General features: G+C 50.7%; 1 protein-coding gene across 1 annotated transcript in view; it reads right to left on the bottom strand.

Annotated features, from left to right (window-relative positions):
• The window catches only part of MAPK4 (mitogen-activated protein kinase 4), a 24374-nt gene extending 4599 nt beyond the window's left edge, over positions 1 to 19775 (bottom strand). The window contains 5 exon segments of the mRNA XM_082074729.1: positions 2234 to 2311; positions 2313 to 2359; positions 2362 to 2527; positions 5118 to 6192; positions 19737 to 19775. Of these exon segments, the coding sequence (XP_081930855.1) occupies positions 2234 to 2311; positions 2313 to 2359; positions 2362 to 2527; positions 5118 to 5663 (837 nt within the window). The 5' untranslated portion in view covers positions 5664 to 6192; positions 19737 to 19775.
• Positions 19776 to 20128: the final 353 nt, after the last annotated feature.

The following is a 20128-nucleotide window of genomic DNA, read 5'->3' as shown; positions in this document are numbered from 1 at the left end:
CCCTTCCTCTCCTTCCCTTCCCCTTCCCTTCCCCTTCCCTTCCCCTTCTTCTCTCCCTTCTCCTTCCCTTCCCCTTCCCTTCTCCTTCCCCTTCCCTTCTCTTCTCCTTCCCTTCCCCTTCTCCTTCCCCTTCTCCTTCCCTTCCCCTTCCCCTTCCCCTTCCCCTTCCCCTTCCCCTTCCCCTTCCCCTTCCCTTCCCCTTCTCCTTCTCCTTCTCCTTCTCCTTCTCCTTCTCCTTCTCCTTCCATTCCCTTCCCCAGCAGAGTGTGGAGGAGTCACTGGAGGGAGCTGTAACCACTCAGTTACGGACACTCTTCCCTTTTTTCCGTGCGGATCGCACTGGGGATCTCTCCAAAGCTCCAAAACCCCGATCTGAGCTGTTGGCGACGTGCTGCACCCAATTTCTTCTGCCCCTCAGGCGAGGGGCTGTGGGGACGACCCCTCTTTGTTGAGTTACGTATGAAAATCAAAGCAGGGAGTCACATCTATTCTTAAGAACAATTTTCAGAGCTGAACCCCTTGGACGTGAACATTTTCTAAAGGGGAGACTGAGGAAATTAGGGAGGAAGGAAAAGAGGCGATTTTAATGATGTTAATGATCCCGACTGCTGAAAAAAGCTGCGAGAGGGAGCAACAGTCGACTGAAACACTTGCGAAGAAACCATCGTTCTCCATTATTAATGGGGCTACATAATTTATTTACACAACTCTGCAAACAGCTGCTGACAAAATGGGTTAAACCTCGTCAATCGAAGCGCTAATGGGCCACGGAGGGACAACCAGCACCACAGATTTTGGGGAGCGGGGTAGTTTGGACAGGCAAGAGAGTGACCACTTTGTTCCTGAATGAATAGATCTGCGTCCAAGCAAAGTTCACTCTTAACAGCAGCAGTTTCGGAAGCGTATTCAATCAAGATTCGCTTCTCGAGACCATCAGAGCTGAGATTCAAATGCTGCGCTGATAATCACTTGCTCTTTTTGGCTTCTTGTAACGCACCTTTACAACTACAACACCTGTCTATAGGGAAATTGAGTAGCGACATTCACAGAATCCCAGAATGTCAGGGGTTGAAGGGCCCTGGAAAGCTCATCCAGTGCAATCCCCCCATGGAGCAGGAACACCCAGATGAGGTTCCACAGGAAGGTGTCCAGGCGGGTTGGAATGTCTGCACAGAAGGAGACTCCACAACCCCCCTGGGCAGCCTGGGCCAGGCTCTGCCACCCTCACCACGAAGAAGTTTCTTCTCAGATTTAAGTGGAACCTCCTGTGTTCCAGTTTGTACCCATTACCCCTTGTCCTATCACTAGTTGTCACCCAGAAGAGCCTGGCTCCATCCTCCTGACACTCACCCTTTATATATCTGGAAACATGAATGAGTCCCCCTCAGTGTCCTCTTGTCCAGCTCCAGAGCCCCAGCTCCCTCAGCCTTTCCTCACCCGGGAGATGCTCCACTCCCTGCAGCATCTTGGTGGCTGCGCTGGACTCTCTCCAGCAGTTCCCTGTCCTGCTGGAACTGAGGGGCCACAACTGGACACAAGATTCCAGGTGTGGTCTCCCCAGGGCAGAGCAGAGGGGCAGGAGAACCTCTCGGACCTACTGACCACCCCCTTCTAACCCACCCCAGGTCCCATTGGCTTCCTGGCCACAAGGGCCCAGTGCTGGCTCATGGTCACCCTGCTGGCCCCAGGACCCCCAGGTCCCTTTCCCCTACGCTGCTCTCTAACAGCTCATTCCCCAACTTACACTGGAACCTGGGGCTGTTCCTGCCCACATTCAAGACTCTACACTTGCCCTTGTTCTATTTCATTCCATTTTCCCGCCCAGCTCTCCAGCCTGTCCAGGTCTCTGATGGCAGCACAGCCTCTGCCGTGTCAGCCACTCCTCCCAGCTTGGTGTCACCAGCAAACTTGCTGACAGTCACTCTATTCCCTCGGCCAAATCCTTGATGAATATATTGAACAGTCCCGGCCCCAGCACTGCCCCTGAGGCCCTGCACTGGATACAGGATCAACTGGACTCTGCCCATTGACCACGACTCTCTGGCTTCTTCCCTTCAGCCAGCTCACACTCCACCTCACTCCCCGCTCATCCAGCCGCACTCCCTCAGTTCAGCTGGGAGGATGCTGTAGGAGAAATGTCTTTCCTCAAAGAAAAAAAAGACCTTGAAGACACCAACCACAATTCAAACCTCTTGGGACAGGGACATGTTATCTCTGTCCTACTCCACCCTACGGTATTTTTTAGCCGCTGCCTTATTCTCAGCTGCCAAGCAGAAGGGAATTCCACAATGCTAAAAAACCTTTCAAATTGGGTCGTGAGTAAGAAGAGAAGGAGGAAAAGTCAATTTATTTATCAATTAATCAATAGAAGCCAGAACCTACCGGCAAAGAGCATCCTCCCCGTCAGCATCTCGGCCAGGATGCAACCGGCCGCCCACATATCGATGGCTTTGGTGTAGTTGTTCGGAGAGAGGAGGAGGCGAGGGGACCGATACCATTTCGTTACTAAACCTTCGGAAAGGTAACCCTGAAAGAGCAAAGAGAGAGAAAGAAAGGTCAGAATTCCTCCCATCTCCACGTCGGATCTCCCAGAGAAAGCGCCCGCAACGCTTGGGAATCTTGTGGGAGCAAAGAGGTGACACATAGGCCGCTGGACAAAGAGACGGTTCAGTGCCCCGGGAGGAAAAGCTCTTGTCGCTCCCCTAAAAATGATTTGCGGTTTGTGGCCGTGGTATCGAAGCATCTTCTGCAAAGGACAGATGGTTTTAATAGCGCGGATTTGCAGCTCGGAGCCGCAAAAGTTATTTTAGGTGATTGTTAAAGACTTCCATGTATTATGTAAATCGCAGTCAATCCCATTTGGGGAGTTAAGCACATTATTGAAGCGTTTTGCTGCGTGCAAAGGAAGCTTTTCCCAGCTCAGTAGCCCGAGCTTAGATTTTCAAACATCCCATTTTTGCTGATTCCACCTCCAGTGAATCCTTTATCTTTAATCCCTCCATAGCTACCTGGAGCGCCCATGGATCCGACTGAATTCCCACGGATCCAACTGAATTCCCACGGCGCCGACGCTGAAAATCAAGTTTGAAAGGGCACATGGAACTCGCCGCGTCCGCATCCCCCCGATGCTGCTGGGGGGACCCCGATTTGCTTTGGGACACATAGAGGGAACTGCGGTCGAGCCCACGCGGCGTCTCAAAGGGATGGGGTCTTGTAATAAAGAGGAGGATGAAGCGACGGGGTGGAAAAAGCGGATTTACGGAGCAAAGGAAAGGCCCTGGTGCTCCGTCCCGCTTTGCCGACGCGTGACCTGGTTTTACAGGGACGTCCACGGGACAAAGACAAAACGCCGTCGTCTCTTTGGAGCTCACCCGGGAGATTGGATGCGAGTGCCAAGCGCTCAGCGACTCCTGTTGAAATCAAGGAGATGCGTTGAATCCTGAAAATAACGGCGGCGGAAGCGACGGCCCCGCAATGAACGGGCTGCGAAATGAATGGTTATTTCATCAGGGTAACGCTGGGATATTCCTAAGTAGGACTTACTATATTAAATATAACGCGTTAACAGAATGAGGTGGATTGGAACGCAGCCGAAAAGAGAAAATAAAACCAAACGATCAAGTTGAATTGCATTCGGAGAGTATTAAAATGAATACAGTTCACGTTAAAACACCGTTAAAAACTCCATGCGAACTGATATTGTTTCATAAACTGGTTTCGGTCGCGATATATCGTATAATTCGCAGTTAAAACATCTCCTGGGGTGTTACAGGATACACCTCTCAGCCTAAACAGGAGGTTTATAATGCTCCTAATGCAGGTTTTCTTCCCATTTCCAAACGTGAAAGTCGTTAAGTTTTTAATCATCAAGGCTTTGCTTTTAACATTGTAATTTTGGTCTTCTTAAGATAAGTCGTAATGGATTTGAGTTCTCAAGGGCACGAGCACGATGCAGAATGTATGAGCAATATACTAAAAACATCCATACGTAGCAACAAACCTAAAAATCTGTTACATCTTTTGTTTTTATCAAATACATCCGCTAAATTCCTGTCTTGCCACCTGGAGGAAGCAGCACCAAGAGAAATGATTTGGGGCGGGTGTTGCGGTGTCTCAACGCAGAGGGTGGTCCCATCCGGGGCGAGTTCGGAGCAACGTTTCATCCTCATCTCCTTTGAAAACCTCGTGATGATCCACCTGGGATTGTCTTTATTTTCCTGGATGAACTGGAACCAATGACATTTGCACCGAGTCCAAACCAAAGGAAAGGACTTCAAAGGTTTGAAGACGTTCTGGAAACGATTTAGGATGAGATCGGCCCCTAAAAGGGCTGTCGCGTCCTCCTTAGCATGGATTTTCTGCCAATTAATGCTGTAATTAATGTTACCAAGAGGCAAATGGTCCCCTGGCAGCCTCGTGTAGATGCCCCAAGCGCTTTGGGGCACCAGACAGAGCCCCTAGAAGAGATAATTTGACTATTTTGTAAGATACAAGCAGGCTAAGGAGGGTCCCACTTGGTCATTTTGTCACCTGAATAGAGATTCAGCAGCCTCTGCATCCCAAGGTCACATCTGGACTATCGTTTGGAGCCAAAAATATTTATAGGACATAAAAGCGGGGATGGATGGAGAAGATAAAGCTCTGGAGAAGCGCAGGACCATGTGGGGAAGGATAACTGAGCTCAGTTGAAAGAATATGGCTGGATATCAAAGTCCCCTCTCTCTTGCTCAATGATTAAATCAGTGTAATTCGGATGGAATTGGGTTTTCAAACAGCAGGTGAGGAGAAAAATAAGCAGAGCGGCTGCGGACGAGGTTCTGTTGTGGGGATGAATGGCAGCTTGTGTTTTGTAAAGGTACCAATGCAAAAACCAGGAGGCTTAGTTATTTAAGTAAAATGAGTATATTAAGTAAAATGAGTATATAATGAAAGCACTTGAGCTTTTCCTAGGCCCTGCTTGCGGCTTTGCAGCACCGGGGCGAGCTTAGCAGAGCTCAACCGCGGGCTTTGCCTGGATAAAACAAGTCCCAGCTTGGCCCAGCGCCCACCCCACAGCACCCAAACGGCCTCAAGGACCCGATCGCTTCGCCCTCGGGCCGCGGTTCGGCGTCGCCTACCTTGTGCGAGTAATGCTGATCCACGATCCTGGCCAGCCCGAAGTCGCCGATTTTCAGCACCAAATCCTCGGTGCTGATGAAAATGTTGGCGGGTTTGAGGTCGCGGTGGAGGACGTTGGCCGAGTGGATGTATTTGAGCCCCCGCAGCAGTTGGTACATGAAGAGCTTGGCGTGTTCCTCGGCGAGCTTCCCCTGCTCCAGCAACCGCGCCAGGTCCGTCTCCATGTATTCCTGGACGATGTAAACCATGTTAAACTTAAAAAAATCCCCGCGGAGGTTCGTCCCCTTGGGCCCCAACACCTCGTAGACCTTCACGATGTTATCGTGGTCCAGGCGGCGGATGATTTTGATCTCCCGGAAAGCGTGTTTCATGCTGCGCGCGTCGCCGATGGTGATTTTCTTCACGGCCACTTTGCGGCAGCTCTTGCTGTCGAGGGCCGACAGCACCAGCCCGTTGGCCCCGAAACCCAAGGGGCGAAAATTAACGAAACGACAGCCCAGGTCGTAGCCGTACATGCTGGCGATGCAGTCGCACTTCTCTGCCATCGCGGGCTCCGTCCTCTTTCGGCTCCTTTTTCCTCTTGGTCACTTGAAAAGCCGCGAGAGTGGAAGATCACAAACGCAGTTTGAAACCATTATTACTCCATCGCTTCAAGATGCGAGCGCACACATGCGAGTAGAATGTTTTAAAGTGGGTGAGAAATCCAAGGGTAGAGACTTTCCAAGCAGGACGGATAAACGAAGCCCCGAGATCTCTAGCAAAACAAAACGGCTGTTTTTCTTGGGACTAAAAGATAAACATCGCTCTGTTTTGCAGCCGCTTTCTTGGGTTTCTCCTCCAGCGTCTCAGCGCCGGGGCGGCCAGGTGGCCATGCCGCCCCCTTTTCGGTAGCGGGAGACCCCATGTTCCACATCCGCAGGTCGAAATCTTGATAGCAACAAGTATTTTCCAGCTCAAAACTCACGTTCAGCGCAAATATCCACAATTGCAGCTCCAGCGCCTTCCCCTTGTCGGATTTTCGCTGGTGAAGCCAAGTGTGATCCGATCTTTACTGGTTACCCCTCAGCGCCGCTCCTGGAAGAAAAGAGGAGATGGAATTATTTGAGAAAGCGTTTCACAGAATCCCAGAATGTCAGGGATCGGAAGGGCCCTGGGAAGCTCACCCAGTGCAATCCCCCCATGGAGCAGGAACACCCAGATGAGGTTCCACAGGAAGGTGTCCAGGCGGGTTGGAATGTCTGCACAGAAGGAGACTCCACAACCCCCCTGGGCAGCCTGGGCCAGGCCATGGCACTCTCACCATGAAGAAGTTTCTTCTCAAATTTAAGTGGAACCTCCTGTGTTCCAGTTTGTACCCATTACCCCTTGTCCTATCACTGGTTGTCACCAAGAAGAGCCTGGCTCCATCCTCCTGACACTCACCCTTTATAGATCTGTAAACATGCATGAGGTCACCCCTCAGTGTCCTCTTGTCCAGCTCCAGAGCCCCAGCTCCCTCAGCCTTTCCTCACACGGGAGATGCTCCACTCCCTTCAGCATCTTGGTGGCTGCGCTGGACTCTCTCCAGCAGTTCCCTGTCCTGCTGGAACTGAGGGGCCACAACTGGACACAAGATTCCAGGTGTGGTCTCCCCAGGGCGGAGTAGAGGGGCAGGAGAACCTCTCGGACCTACTGACCACCCCCTTCTAACCCACCCCAGGTCCCATTGGCTTCCTGGCCACAAGGGCCCCGTGCTGGCTCATGGTCACCCTGCTGTCCCCAGGACCCCCAGGTCCCTTTCCCCTACGCTGCTCTCTAACAGCTCATTCCCCAACTGACACTGGAACCTGGGGCTGTTCCTGCCCACATTCAAGACTCTACACTTGCCCTTGTTCTATTTCATTCCATTTTCCCGCCCAGCTCTCCAGCCTGTCCAGGTCTCTGATGGCAGCACAGCCTCTGGCGTGTCAGCCACTCCTCCCAGCTTGGTGTCACCAGCAAACTTGCTGACAGTCACTCTATTCCCTCGGCCAAATCCTTGATGAATATATTGAACAACCCCGGCCCCAGCACTGCCCCTGAGGCCCTGCACTGGATCCAGGATCAACTGGACTCTGCCCATTGACCACGACTCTCTGGCTTCTTCCCTTCAGCCAGCTCACACTCCACCTCACTCCCCGCTCATCCAGCTGCACTCCCTCAGTTCAGCTGGGAGGATGCTGTGGGACACTGTGTCAGATGCCTCACACAAGGCATTTCGTTCAAGGTCTTAAGCCTGCGCTTAAAACCTCAGTCCCCGCACGGCTCACCTGTATAGCTGAGGAGGTCAAAAACCCACAAAAATCAGGAAAAATTCCCAATGGGAACTCTGTAAAATAGGACTTGGGTCAACAAGGCGTCATGTTGGGTTTGACCCACCGCATTTCTCAACTTTTAGGTGCTATAAACCATGGTTTTATGAGCCCAGGTCGGGCTGGATGGGACACGGTGCTTGGCTCACTCTAGATGCAATGGAATTAAACCAAGTTTTGCCTCGTTGGCTTAATTATTAATAATTAGTATGGTTCTAGAAGCACTGAAAGGGAAAATGTGCTGAGTAAGACTAAAAGGGAAGACAGAGCCTTATTTTATGTCCTGAGCAAAGCGATGGGTGCTCCTGGCTACGTCTCAGCAGCGTTTTGCACAATTAGAGAGGCAGAACTGTCCTGAAAAAGATGCCAAGTTGCGCTTCTGGCCTTGCGGTTGGGTCCTTGTTACGGAACCATCCCAGGAAAAGCTGCTGGAGATGCTTTGGGATGCCCGATTCACCATCAGAAATCCTGGGTTTGATTCTTTTCTCGCTTCTCCGAGTCTATTGAATGCAAAATTGTTATTTCAGTGGCCTAATGAAAACAGCTGCCGAGGCCAAGAGCGATCACAAAAGCAGCAGCAATGCCGTTTGGCTGCGGATGATGGAAAACATGGTTTATTTTCATAAAATGCTGGAGTCCCTGGGGTTTTTTCAAGCTGACGAGGGCAGGATCCGCCATCCACTTGAAAAAGCCAAATTCAATGGGAGCTTCGGGGCAAAGTGCAGCAGAATTGAGCCAACGGGTCCTGGAGCACAACAGAGGGTCGGGAGCGGAGAGGAATGAAATTGTGGTTACACGAAGCTGAGACCCTTTGATATGGCCCACGACTTGTCGATCTTTCACAATCACCACTTTCCGCCCCCCCAGACTTTCCCCTACTCTGGGAGCTATAAAAAGCTCACCCAAAAGAGCAGGGGTAGGGAATACCAGCCTACCAGTCTCACCAAAGGGAACACCAGCTCGGCCTCCCCAAGGGAACCCAGCACCCTGAGGACCCTCCCTCTGAACCAGCCATCCTGACCCCGGCACCCTCGCCGTGGGACCAAGAGGCCACACGTCATCGCACAAGTCCTGTCATCCACACTGCGGGGCCATAACAGACTGGATCCCCCACTCCTTTCTTCCTTTCTGCTCTTTCCTTCTCTCTTCTCCCATTTCTTTGTCCCTCCTTCCGTATATATAGATTACTCTCTTTCTCTCTCCCTTATACCTTAGTTTTCCTTCCCTCTCTACCACTCTCCCTTTTGAACCTATAAGGATAACACCATCTTTAAGCTCTGCTGTTGATTTCTGGTTCAATTTCATCTTATAGCTACTGATGCTACAAGTACTTTTAGTAAAACTCACAACTGAATTGGACCCCTGTCATTCGCTTCACATAACGGCGCAGAATTAAGCCCGAGTTAACTCACACCTGGCCTATCTGTTGAGTCAGGCCGCGTGTTGCGTCCGGAATTAACTCATCCCTCATCCCATCTGTTGGGATGGGATCCTCAGGGATCATTTGCACCAACATTTCTAGGCAGGAGCTCCTGTGATGCCCGTGGAAGGGATGCAGCTACTCACACCGGGAATTACACGATCAAACTCCCAAGAAACATTGTACATCTAAGAATAACGCAGGAAATATAGCGACGTGTTCCTCCTTTATCAATACTGAAGGTATTTTACGGTTTTAATTCACTTCTTGCTTTTTTCACAGCTGCAGTAGCGGAGATTTTTATCATCGGGACCCCTTGTGCCGTAAAACACAAGGACAAAGGATGAATTCATTAAAGCTCAAGCGTCGTAACAAGATTCTGTTACTAACGGAGCACCACGGGTGCTAATTAAAGGAGGACAGCAACGATCTCTCGCTTGAACACCTTGTAAAGGGCTGGATGCTGCAAACTATTACATCTCAACAGCCTTTCGACCAGGCCTGAGATTAAAGGCGAAGCAGGAGGGGTTGTATTCACTGTACGGGCTTAACTTATCGATTCCTGTAGATCTGGTAGCAGCACGATGAGATTAATTTTGTCGTTCCCTGTCTTCGCCCCAGTATCTTTCCCTCTCCAGCAAAAGCTGTTCGAACGTCCTTGGGGGGAACATCCCAAAAGCTGAGATCCCACGTTCGGTCCCACGACGGCCTTGAATCTCTTTTGGGAATCTCTCCAAGCTTTAGTCACAGTAACAGAGTTACTGAAGCAGAGGGAAACATGGACAAACCTCCCATCGCTCTTAGCTCCCAGCAACTGATTGGAAGATGGAGCTTAATTAGTCTTTTCCATCAATAAACATCCCGCAGAGAGCCCGGGAGGGTCACAGAACGCAGGTAACGGCAAAAAGCCTCTTCCCATCCCTCCTGTGGCTCAAGCCATAAACCGCAGGACCCGTTTTGCTGCTTTGCAGCCTCCTGTATCTTCCAGAAGCACAAGGTTTCTATCACCTTGATTATAAAAGCAGATGGGATCACAGGGAAATAGGAAAACAAAACCAACCTGATCTCGGAGGAGAAAACCATCCCCAAACCTCGTGATGAACACGGTAGCGAAAGGAATGTCTCATCTGGCAAAGGATGTTGAAGAACAAGCGATGCTCTTGTGCTGGGGTCTCCGGGTACCACGAAAAGCATCGCAAGCCTGTTCTGGGCTTCTGAACAGGGTTTTTATCCTGAAAAGGGTTTTTATCATCCCAGCGCAAAGCTGTACAGGACATCAGGTACCCTGGGTGATCAAGTTGTATTTATCAGATGCCTTTAATATCAAAATCCAAACAGAAATGCAGTGAGATTAGCAGAGCTGCCACCGGCAAAAGGCCAGAAGGCACCAAGGAGGAGGAAAAGAAACAACGGGAGAAAGCAAAACCAAAGGGAAACAGCACAAAAACAACCCCAGAGTCTTGGATAAAACACACAATGTACCATAAGTGAGGGGAGCAGCGTCGCTCGGCGCCGCAAATCCACCTCTCGCAGGACAAGAGGAATTTTCCTCCTTAACGGCTAAAGCACTTGTGGCCAGGCCAAACGACACTGGAAAAGAATCAAAAGACAACTCAGACAATGCTCATTAGTTCACAGAAAGAACAGAAAACAATGAAGAACTTGCTGACGCTCGCAGGGATTTTCAGCGGGACGGTTTGGGTCGACCGGCCACGGGACGTGGCACGTTCGGCCGCCCTGGGCTGGGATTTGCACGGCCAGACGGTGCCGTGAACAAACATGGTTTAGTACACGCGTCCCACAGCCAACTCGCCCTCTCCCACCAGCCTAAATATGGTTTTCTGACTTATTAAGCTGGAAAAGCTCGGCTTCATCTCTGTGAAAGCACCTGGGATGGACAAACAGACATTGCGGCCGGTGCTTTTGGCTCCACCCTCCTCCTTCTTTCACACCGCACGGGCTGAGAACACATCGATTTGAACCCAGTAGAAATCTTTCCATTACCTCAATAAAACAATTCCTAGAACGGACGGCTCGGAAGCCCCAGCAATAAATCTGAGGGGAAATGTGATACCTCATCGGGGCAAATCGCTTCGCCCTTTTGGTTTGGCACGGTCTTTTCTTCTTAAGAAAAAGAGATAAGATCGGCTCTGCGCCGGCGCTTTGTGGCTTTAGCTCCCCAGGACACCACGGGTCAGGTCTTTGCCTGTGTTGTCACTGGTGGGGCTGGACCAAGATAAGCAAAAGGATGGTTATTTAAAAAGAAAACTTAATGAAAAATATAGACGCGGCCCTAGGGAGGTTTAATTTTGCGGCGATTGAGGAGCCTGCAGCAGGAATTTGCCCCAAAGGAGGTATGTGCAGCACGTGCCGCAGACGGACAGACGGCAGCCCCAACCCAAGAGGTACCTCTGGGAGCCGAGAGTCTCCAATCGCCGCGCTGGGATCTCACAAAAGTGCTTATACTTGTGTCTCTCTCGGGGATTAACCTCCCCCTTAATCCCTCTGCTGGCTGACAAATCTCAGCCGGTTTATTTTGCGGGCTGGTCACAGATCCATGGGCTCATCTTGAGAAAACAATGAAGACGGGTTTGATGGGGGGGAAAAAAACGTACGTTTGTCTGTAGGAACCGCTTGGTAAAAGTTTTCACCCCCACAGTGATGGTCCCACGTTTCTGCAGCCACAACGCAGCAAGACAGAAGCTTCTCCAGCGACTGAGAGATGAAAAGGGGTCAAAATAATGTGGTGTGGAGAGCTGCTCGGTGTCCCAACCAGAAATAATCCCCTGATGTCGCTCTCTCCTCCCAGGCAGCATCGCTGGGGACTCGGGGGAGATGGAACCCCCAGCTACGTGTTCTTGCTTCCATCGTCCGCGAGAGGAATGTGTAATTAGAGACTAATCTACAAAGGCGATGGAAGCCCCGGCCGAACTGATGCTCGCCCAAGGGGTCCAAGCACGCAGAGAATGTGACCCAAAAAGCATCATAAACAGGTTCAAACCTCAAGGAGGTACATCCAGGAGATTCCAGCCGCGGGATTTGCGCCATAAGCTCTGTGATATTTGGAGAGGAACATCTTCCAGGAGGTGTCTGACATCTGCGTAGGAACAACCCCAGGTTCCAGGATAATTTGGGGAACAACCTGTTAGAGAACAGTGTAAGGGAAGGGGACCTGGGGGTCCTGGGGACAGCAGGGTGACCATGAGCCAGCACTGGGCCCTTGTGGCCAGGAAGCCAATGGTACCTGGGGTGGGTTAGAAGGCGGTGGTCAGTAGGTCCGAGAGGTTCTCCTGCCCCTCTACTCTGCCCTTGAAAAGAGGGTTTAGTTCAGATACTATCAGGATATACTTTGGGAACATATATATATATATATAAAAAATATATAGAGCCATACCACCTTGAGAACGCCTGATCTCATCTGATCTGGGAAGCTAAGCAGGGTCAGGCCCGGTCACTACTTGGATGGGAGACCAGCTGGCAATAGCAGGTGCTGTGGGCTGAGCCAGCATGGGGCCCTTGTGGCCAGGAAGCCAATGGGACCTGGGGTGGGTTAGAAGGGGGTGGTCAGTAGGTCCGAGAGGTTCTCCTGCCACTCTACTGGAATCTCTACCCCACACCTGGAATCTTGTGTCCAGTTGTGGCCCCTCAGTTCCAGCAGGACAGGGAACTGCTGGAGAGAGTCCAGCGCAGCCACCAAGATGCTGAAGGGAGTGGAGCATCTCCCGTGTGAGGAAAGGCTGAGGGAGCTGGGGCTCTGGAGCTGGACAAGAGGACACTGAGGGCTGACTCGTTCATGGGGATCAATATGGAAAGGGGGAGTGTCAGGAGGATGGAGCCAGGCTCTTCTGGGTGACAACCAGTGACAGGACAAGGGGTAATGGGTTCAAACTGGAACACAAAAGGTTCCACTTCAATTTGAGAAGAAACTTGTTGGGGGTGAGGGTGGCAGAGCCTGGCCCAGGCTGCCCAGGGGGGTTGTGGAGTCTCCTTCTGTGCAGACATTCCAACCCGCCTGGACACCTTCCTGTGGAACCTCATCTGGGTGTTCCTGCTCCATGGGGGGATTGCACTGGATGAGCTTTCCAGGGCCCTTCAATCCCTGACATTCTGGGATTCTGTGTGATTCTGGGATTCTGTGATTCTGTGTGTCGCTGCCGGAACCCCCGTCGCTCGGATCGAGGCGGCCAAATATCCCAGAGCCACGGAATAAACGTGCCCATCTCGTCAAAAAGAACGCGGGAGATTTCTCTAGAGATTTCAAGCCAGAATGTTGTAAATCGCGCTCCTAAAATAGCCCGAGCGAAATCAAAACACGCTCCCCGGGACTTTTAGCCACCCAGATAATAGATAGGGAATAAAAAGCTTTGCTAAAGCTTGTTCTCGGTTTAATCACCTACTACTATAATGAGATTACGTGAATTAGCTGTATTTTAAGGGAGCATCAGTGAACTCAACAGCCTTTCTAAGCGCCAATAAAAAGGGGCCGAGTGGTTTGTTTTGCAAGACTCGCATCCCAAAGACTTCTTAAAATTTCCTTTCGATATCTATTGGTCAAAAAATGCTCATGTTCCTAAAGCTTTTTGTAGGTTTTCCTATATTGCTGTGATAGAGAAAAGCTGACAAACATTACGGCGATAACAATTATTCTTTTCTGGCTGAGTAGTAGCAGGCACATGAGATTTATTCAGATAAAAGAGGCCAGCGTGGGAGATGAGATTATATAAATACATACATCTAAATCATGGGGAGATTCAGATGAAAACAGTGAGAAAGCAGAATTCCCAGAGAGCAAAATAATTCGAAAAGAAATCATCTGAAATACTTTCCGATTTGCAGAAGAGATGCAAACCAGTCCGGCCATTTCAACCTGCAATATTGATAGAAATGCAACCAAACCACCTCGTTCTCCTTGATCTCATTTTAACTGGAACCGGTCCCAGCTGAACCAGATCCCAAGAAGCCCAGCACCTATCCGGTGTCCTTGAAGTCATTTTAAGCCAGGACCTACTTCCACATTCGCATTTCCAGCGTTTCATTTACCCAAAGGCGTTTTCTAATAGTTCAAAACTTTCCGTATTTTGCAGCATGAGGGGGAGTTAATGGAGCGTAAAACCCCAACGAGGGGTTTGCACCTTGATAAAGCTGCATTTTCTTCCATCTCAACAAACGCTGAGACGTGGCTCAGGATTTGTGACACCCCCAGATCCTTCCAGAGGGACCCACAGCATCGTAGCCACAAAAATGAGACACGAGGAAGGGGAAACAACTTCTTCCAGGTCAATTTATCCGCAGTGGATAAATTGAATTTCATGTGTATTCCAGCATAGGAAGGGTTTGGAGATGACCTGCAGAGTTGCCTTTAGGAAGGGATTTTGGCTCCAGAAGCAAACAGCGTGTACTCCGCAACGTGCCATTCGATTCGGCTTTTTATCAGAGTTTACATAGCTAATTGTCGCAGGTGTTATCAGTTACCATGTCATTAATATCGTTGTAAAATCAGGTCTAGATATGCGCAAACAACCCGAGCGGTGTGGGCTGCCCAGCTTCCTACGGAGATGACGGGTTTGTGGATAATATAGAAACCGAGCCGCTTGTTGCGAGCACAACCACGCCGGCTGCTTTTTAAAGAAAGGGGTGGAAAGCGCTGCAGGAACAAGCACTAATAATTCCTCCATGTTTTCAGGAGGGAGATTTGGGAGCTCTGCTCGCTCCTGACCCGGCCCCAGGGCAGCACCTGCAAGGTCATCCTGGCTGAAATCGGCTCCTCGTGCGTAATTCCCCCTGGAAATCCCCCCGAGATTTCACCTCAGCGGAGCACAAATCACAGGACGTGTGGATGAAGGCGTTTGCAAGGTGCAGCGGTTGGTTAGGAAAGAGATTCAGAGCTTAAATGCGCAAAAAAAATGCATGAAGCACGTGGTTTCTCCTGCCGTGGTCTGAAAGACGCTCGCAGAGCGTTTGCAGGCCGTAAATGCTGAATTTTGCTCTTGTCTATTCATTGAGTTACAAGGAGAAGGTTTTCACAGAATCCCAGAATGTCAGGGATTAGAAGGGCCCTGGAAAGCTCATCCAGGGCAATCCCCCCATGGAGCAGGAACACCCAGATGAGGTTCCACAGGAAGGTGTCCAGGGGGTTGGAATGTCTGCACAGAAGGAGACTCCACAACGCCCCTGGGCAGCCTGGGCCAGGCTCTGCCACCCTCACCGGGAACAAGTTTCTTCTCAAATTTAAGTGGAACCTTTTGTATTCCAGTTTGTACCCATCACCCCTTGTCCTATCACTGGTTGTCACCAGAAGAGCCTGGCTCCATCCTCCTGACACTCCCCCTTTCCATATTGATCCCCATGAACGAGTCACCCCTCAGTCTCCTCTTGTCCAGCTCCAGAGCCCCAGCTCCCTCAGCCTTTCCTCACCCGGGAGATGCTCCACTCCCTCCAGCATCTTGGTGGCTGCGCTGGACTCTCTCCAGCAGTTCCCTGTCCTGCTGGAACTGAGGGGCCACAACTGGACACAAGATTCCAGGTGTGGTCTCCCCAGGGCAGAGCAGAGGGGCAGGAGAACCTCTCGGACCTACTGACCACCCCCTTCTAACCCACCCCAGGTCCCATTGGCTTCCTGGCCACAAGGGCCCAGTGCTGGCTCATGGTCACCCTGCTGGCCCCAGGACCCCCAGGTCCCTTTCCCCTACGCTGCTCTCTAACAGCTCATTCCCCAACTTACACTGGAACCTGGGGCTGTTCCTGCCCACATTCAAGACTCTACACTTGCCCTTGTTCTATTTCATTCCATTTTCCCGCCCAGCTCTCCAGCCTGTCCAGGTCTCTGATGGCAGCACAGCCTCTGGCGTGTCAGCCACTCCTCCCAGCTTGGTGTCACCAGCAAACTTGCTGACAGTCACTCTATTCCCTCGGCCAAATCCTTGATGAATATATTGAACAGTCCCGGCCCCAGCACTGCCCCTGAGGCCCTGCACTGGATACAGGATCAACTGGACTCTGCCCATTGACCACGACTCTCTGGCTTCTTCCCTTCAGCCAGCTCACACTCCTCCTCACTCCCCGCTCATCCAGCCGCACTCCCTCAGTTCAGCTGGGAGGATGCTGGGGGACACTGTGTCAAATGCCTCACTCCAGTCAAGGCAGACCACGTTTTCCTGCTATTCATCACATACACACACGCAGAGAGGTAAATAAAAATACCACAATGCAAACGGCTAATGAATAATCAATAGCCAAACCAAGGAACGCACCGGTAAGTTGTTCGGGTGCAAAGCCGCTGGTGTCGCTCCCGTTTTAGCTTTAATCGCCCAAAGCGACGTGACAAGGAGGAAGCCAAAATGAGCTGCAATGCCTAACGCTTCTTCCATCAGAGCTTAACTCTGATTTTTCAATAGTCATCAAAACTACAAGCCCAAAGGAACGGCAGCGATGTCATTAAAAAGGCAAATTTTACAAAGGCGAAAGCAATCGTTAGCAGGACTCACTTAGAGCATCTACCAAAGGCCCCAAAAGTTACAAACCCAGCAAAGCAGCAAGAGTTAAATCATGTAAAAATCATTCTGGCAAAAAAAAACGTGGAAAATGCTTGGAAATGTGGTTTTCTAAAAGGCACTGAAAAAGAAATGTCCAGGGTCAGTGACTGATGAGGACATCTAATGGAATCCATTAAATCTGAACAGCTAACAGAATTAATTGTAAAGTAAGGCACTTTTAAGCACGCTAGGAATAGAGAATTAGCTGCCGGATTCACTGTCAGGTACCATCAGTAAAACTGCAAGTGAGTATTTGTGCTGTTACCAAAGAGGCCGAGAGAAGCTCGATTACAGATTAACCACGTGCACCCTGTGTCTTTCCCAACCTCCTGGAATCTGCCTTAAAACCCCTTAGCGACAGAGATTTCGGTGTTGCCAGCCAGCTGCTAAAATAAAGAAGGTTTAAAATCAATGGGGGAAACACAAGGAAACTTTGGGTAGTTGCTATTTTAAAAAAGGACGCAAGGCTGGGTCAGCTCCGGCTACAACAGCGGGACAGAAATTTCAGGTAAATACACGAAGCGGAGACTAAAAAGATCCAATTCTAATCAGCCAGCTGATTAGACAATATTCTGAGTCCCAAGGGTGGCCATAAAAATCATCCGTCATGGAGAAAGAGCCTTTGAATTGAGGCTACAACACCTTGAATCCTTCAGCCTTTTGAAGTGACCCAATGGCTGTAGGGAGTGACAAGTCACCTTTGTGACAAGGGCACGACAACGTCCCCCTCTCTGCAAGTCCAAATGAGATAAGTTCAACCTTGAAATGAGATATTATCTCCCCAGAGCAATTAAATGCTGGCACAGGGTATGGGGAGAAAGGTGATGGGGGTGCTCACAAGTGCTTAGAGCCATAATAAAATTAACAGGCTGGTTTTTAACTCAGCCCTCGGTGTCTGCAGGAGGATGAGCTGCAAACGCTCCCCTGCACTCACATTTCTGCAACACCTCCCACCTTGGGACACGGAAAGTTTCCGAAGGATTATTTCTGCTCCGAAAATACACTTTTAGATGCCCAAACGAGGGCAAACGAATTGCGTCCAGCAAAGCAGTTTCAACTGCAAGCAAGCTGCCTCACACCACCTGGAAAATCGAGAGGTAATTTCAGCTCATAATGCCAATTCTGGCGATTTTGCTTTGCCGAGTTGCTCAGCACTCAGGAGGCAGAAGCAGGATGAGAAGCTGCTCCAGAATCTGGAATTAGATCTTCACGGCTTTGTTCTAGGTATAAAAATAAAGATAAACAGACACCATCTGCACTAAAACACTCAACCTGGAGAGCCTGAGGTTGTCTGAGATGCTCGCAGTTCAGCGTCCTTTCAGAACACGGGTTATTTGATTGGGATTTATCAGTCCTCACTAACAGGCTGGGCTCAGCTTGAGAAGGGCAAGGACTGCAGTTAAGCCTGACTTTTCTCTCTGCTTTAGCTCTGAACCAAGCAAGAGGCTCAGTGGTGATCTCCCAAGCACAAGAGAATCGAGGGTACGTGGGTTATCAGCTGTTTTACAGGGAGGGGAAATGCTGATGCTCACCTGCTGGGTATGAGATTTATCCCAGGAGCTCCTGTGGTCCTGGTGTCCCTTTCCCTGCAATCCTTCACACATACACCCCCATGGGGCTTTTTGTCACCTTCAAGCTGACGGGACATCTGTCCATCCAAAAGGAGGACACTGAACTGTGAAACTGCGCCTCAGTCGCATCTTTAATCGTGTCCAAGGTGATGGAAAAGATGCCACTGCCCCCAGGCCTCGTTGTGCAGGAGGCTGGAGAAAGACAAGCTCTCTGCATTCCCAGCACCAGGCAGGGTTAAACACACCTAATTAACAGCGAGGATGAACACAGCGACTAAAACTCCTCTCAGCGGCAGCCGAGCATTGCGTCGCCAAAACCAAACCAGTTGTTTAACCGAGAGAAAACCTTGATGTTCCACATCAGCTTCTCCAGCCATGACATCCCCCAAGTATATGGACACATGGTGGGTGGTAGCACAGGTACCCAGACACCTCTGACACCCCAAAAAGGGGGTGCACATGGGACCTGTGGGACCCCAACCCACCCCAGGAGGATGGGGCTGGACAAAGCGCCGTGTGGGGACAACCTGTCAGACATCAGGGTCGGGTTTCACCCCCTTTTTCTGGGGATGAACCAGCCTGGGATGCCCCTTCCCGAGGTGCCGTGGCTCCCGAACACGCATTTCACCGCACACCGAGCACGTTCGATGCCGCTAAAGCCTGGCCCAACGCCACCTGCCATCGCCGGCTCTCAGACACAAGCATCTCTTTTAGGCTAAGACTAAATAAGACTGAGAGCAAACGCGACCTGTCTTTGATGGGGGAAGAGGGAGAGAAGCAGATTTTCCCCTCTAGACACCGGGAAAGGTTCGGGGACCCCGACACCAGCTTAGTTGTGCATAGATTTAGCTCTGCAAGCCCGAGTACTGCACGTAAAGCAGGTATAGAGACATAGAGCAGGTATAGAGACATAAAGCAGGTATAGACATAAAGCAGGTATAGAGACATAAAGCAGGTATAGACATAAAACAGATATAGAGATGCAAAGCAGTTATAGCCATGAAGCAGGTATAGAGACATAAAGCAGGTATAGACATAAAACAGATATAGAGATGCAAAGCAGTTATAGCCATGAAGCAGGTATAGAGACATAAAGCAGGTATAGACATAAAACAGATATAGAGATGCAAAGCAGTTATAGCCATGAAGCAGGTATAGAGACATAAAGCAGGTATAGAGACATAAAGCAGATATAGAAACATAAGGCAGGTATAGCCATAAAGCAAGTATAGCCATAAAACAGACATAGAGATCTAAAGCAGGTATAGCCATAAAGCAGATATAGAGACATAAGGCAGGTATAGACATAAAGCAGGTATAGAGATATAAAGCAGGTATAGACATAAGGCAGGTATAGAGATATAAAGCAGGTATAGACATAAAGCAGGTATAGAGATATAAAGCAGGTATAGACATAAGGCAGGTATAGAGATATAAAGCAGGTATAGACATAAGGCAGATATAAAGACATAAAGCAGGTACAGAGATATAAGGCAGATATAGAGACATACAGCAGGTATAGATAAAAAGCAGGTATAGAACCGTTGAGAAGCAGATGCACATGGGTCACCCCCCCTCCCCCGGGCAGCAACCGGGATGTTAAAGCGGCTGAGCCCCGGGGAAGGACGAGGCGCCACCGGGAGGTTCCAGCGCCGGGTCCCACCCGGGGCAGGAGCGGGCGAACCCGCTCCCCGCCGTCCCCACCGCCCTCGCCCCTCAAATCCCCTCAGCCCGGCCGAGGAGGGCGCGGGGATCCCGCACTCACCGGCTCCGCCATGGCCCGGCCGGCTCCATCTCCTCAGCGCACCGGCACCGCGCGCCCGCCCCCGCCCTGACGTCACCCACCGGCCGCCGCCGCGCGGGGGCCACCTGCCGGGGGAGGAGCCGCCTGAGGGGACCCGGGCAGCGCAGGGGGGGGACACGGTTCCCCTTCACTGTCCCCAGGAATCCACTGAGGGGACACGGTTCCCCTTCACTGTCCCCAGGAATCCACTGAGGGGACGCGGTTCCCCTTCACTGTCCCCAGGAGTCGACTGAGGGGACACGGTTCCCCTTCACTGTCCCCAGGAGTCGGCTGAGGGGACACGGTTCCCCTTCACTGTCCCCAGGAGTCGGCTGAGGGGACACGGTTCCCCTTCACTGTCCCCAGGAATCCAC

The sequence above is a fragment of the Streptopelia decaocto genome, assembly GCF_964273445.1.
Source record: "Streptopelia decaocto genome assembly, chromosome: Z".
Taxonomy (NCBI): Eukaryota; Metazoa; Chordata; class Aves; order Columbiformes; family Columbidae; genus Streptopelia; species Streptopelia decaocto.
The sequence above is the reverse complement of the archived record's forward strand: the minus strand, read 5'-3'. Positions and strand labels throughout refer to the sequence as shown.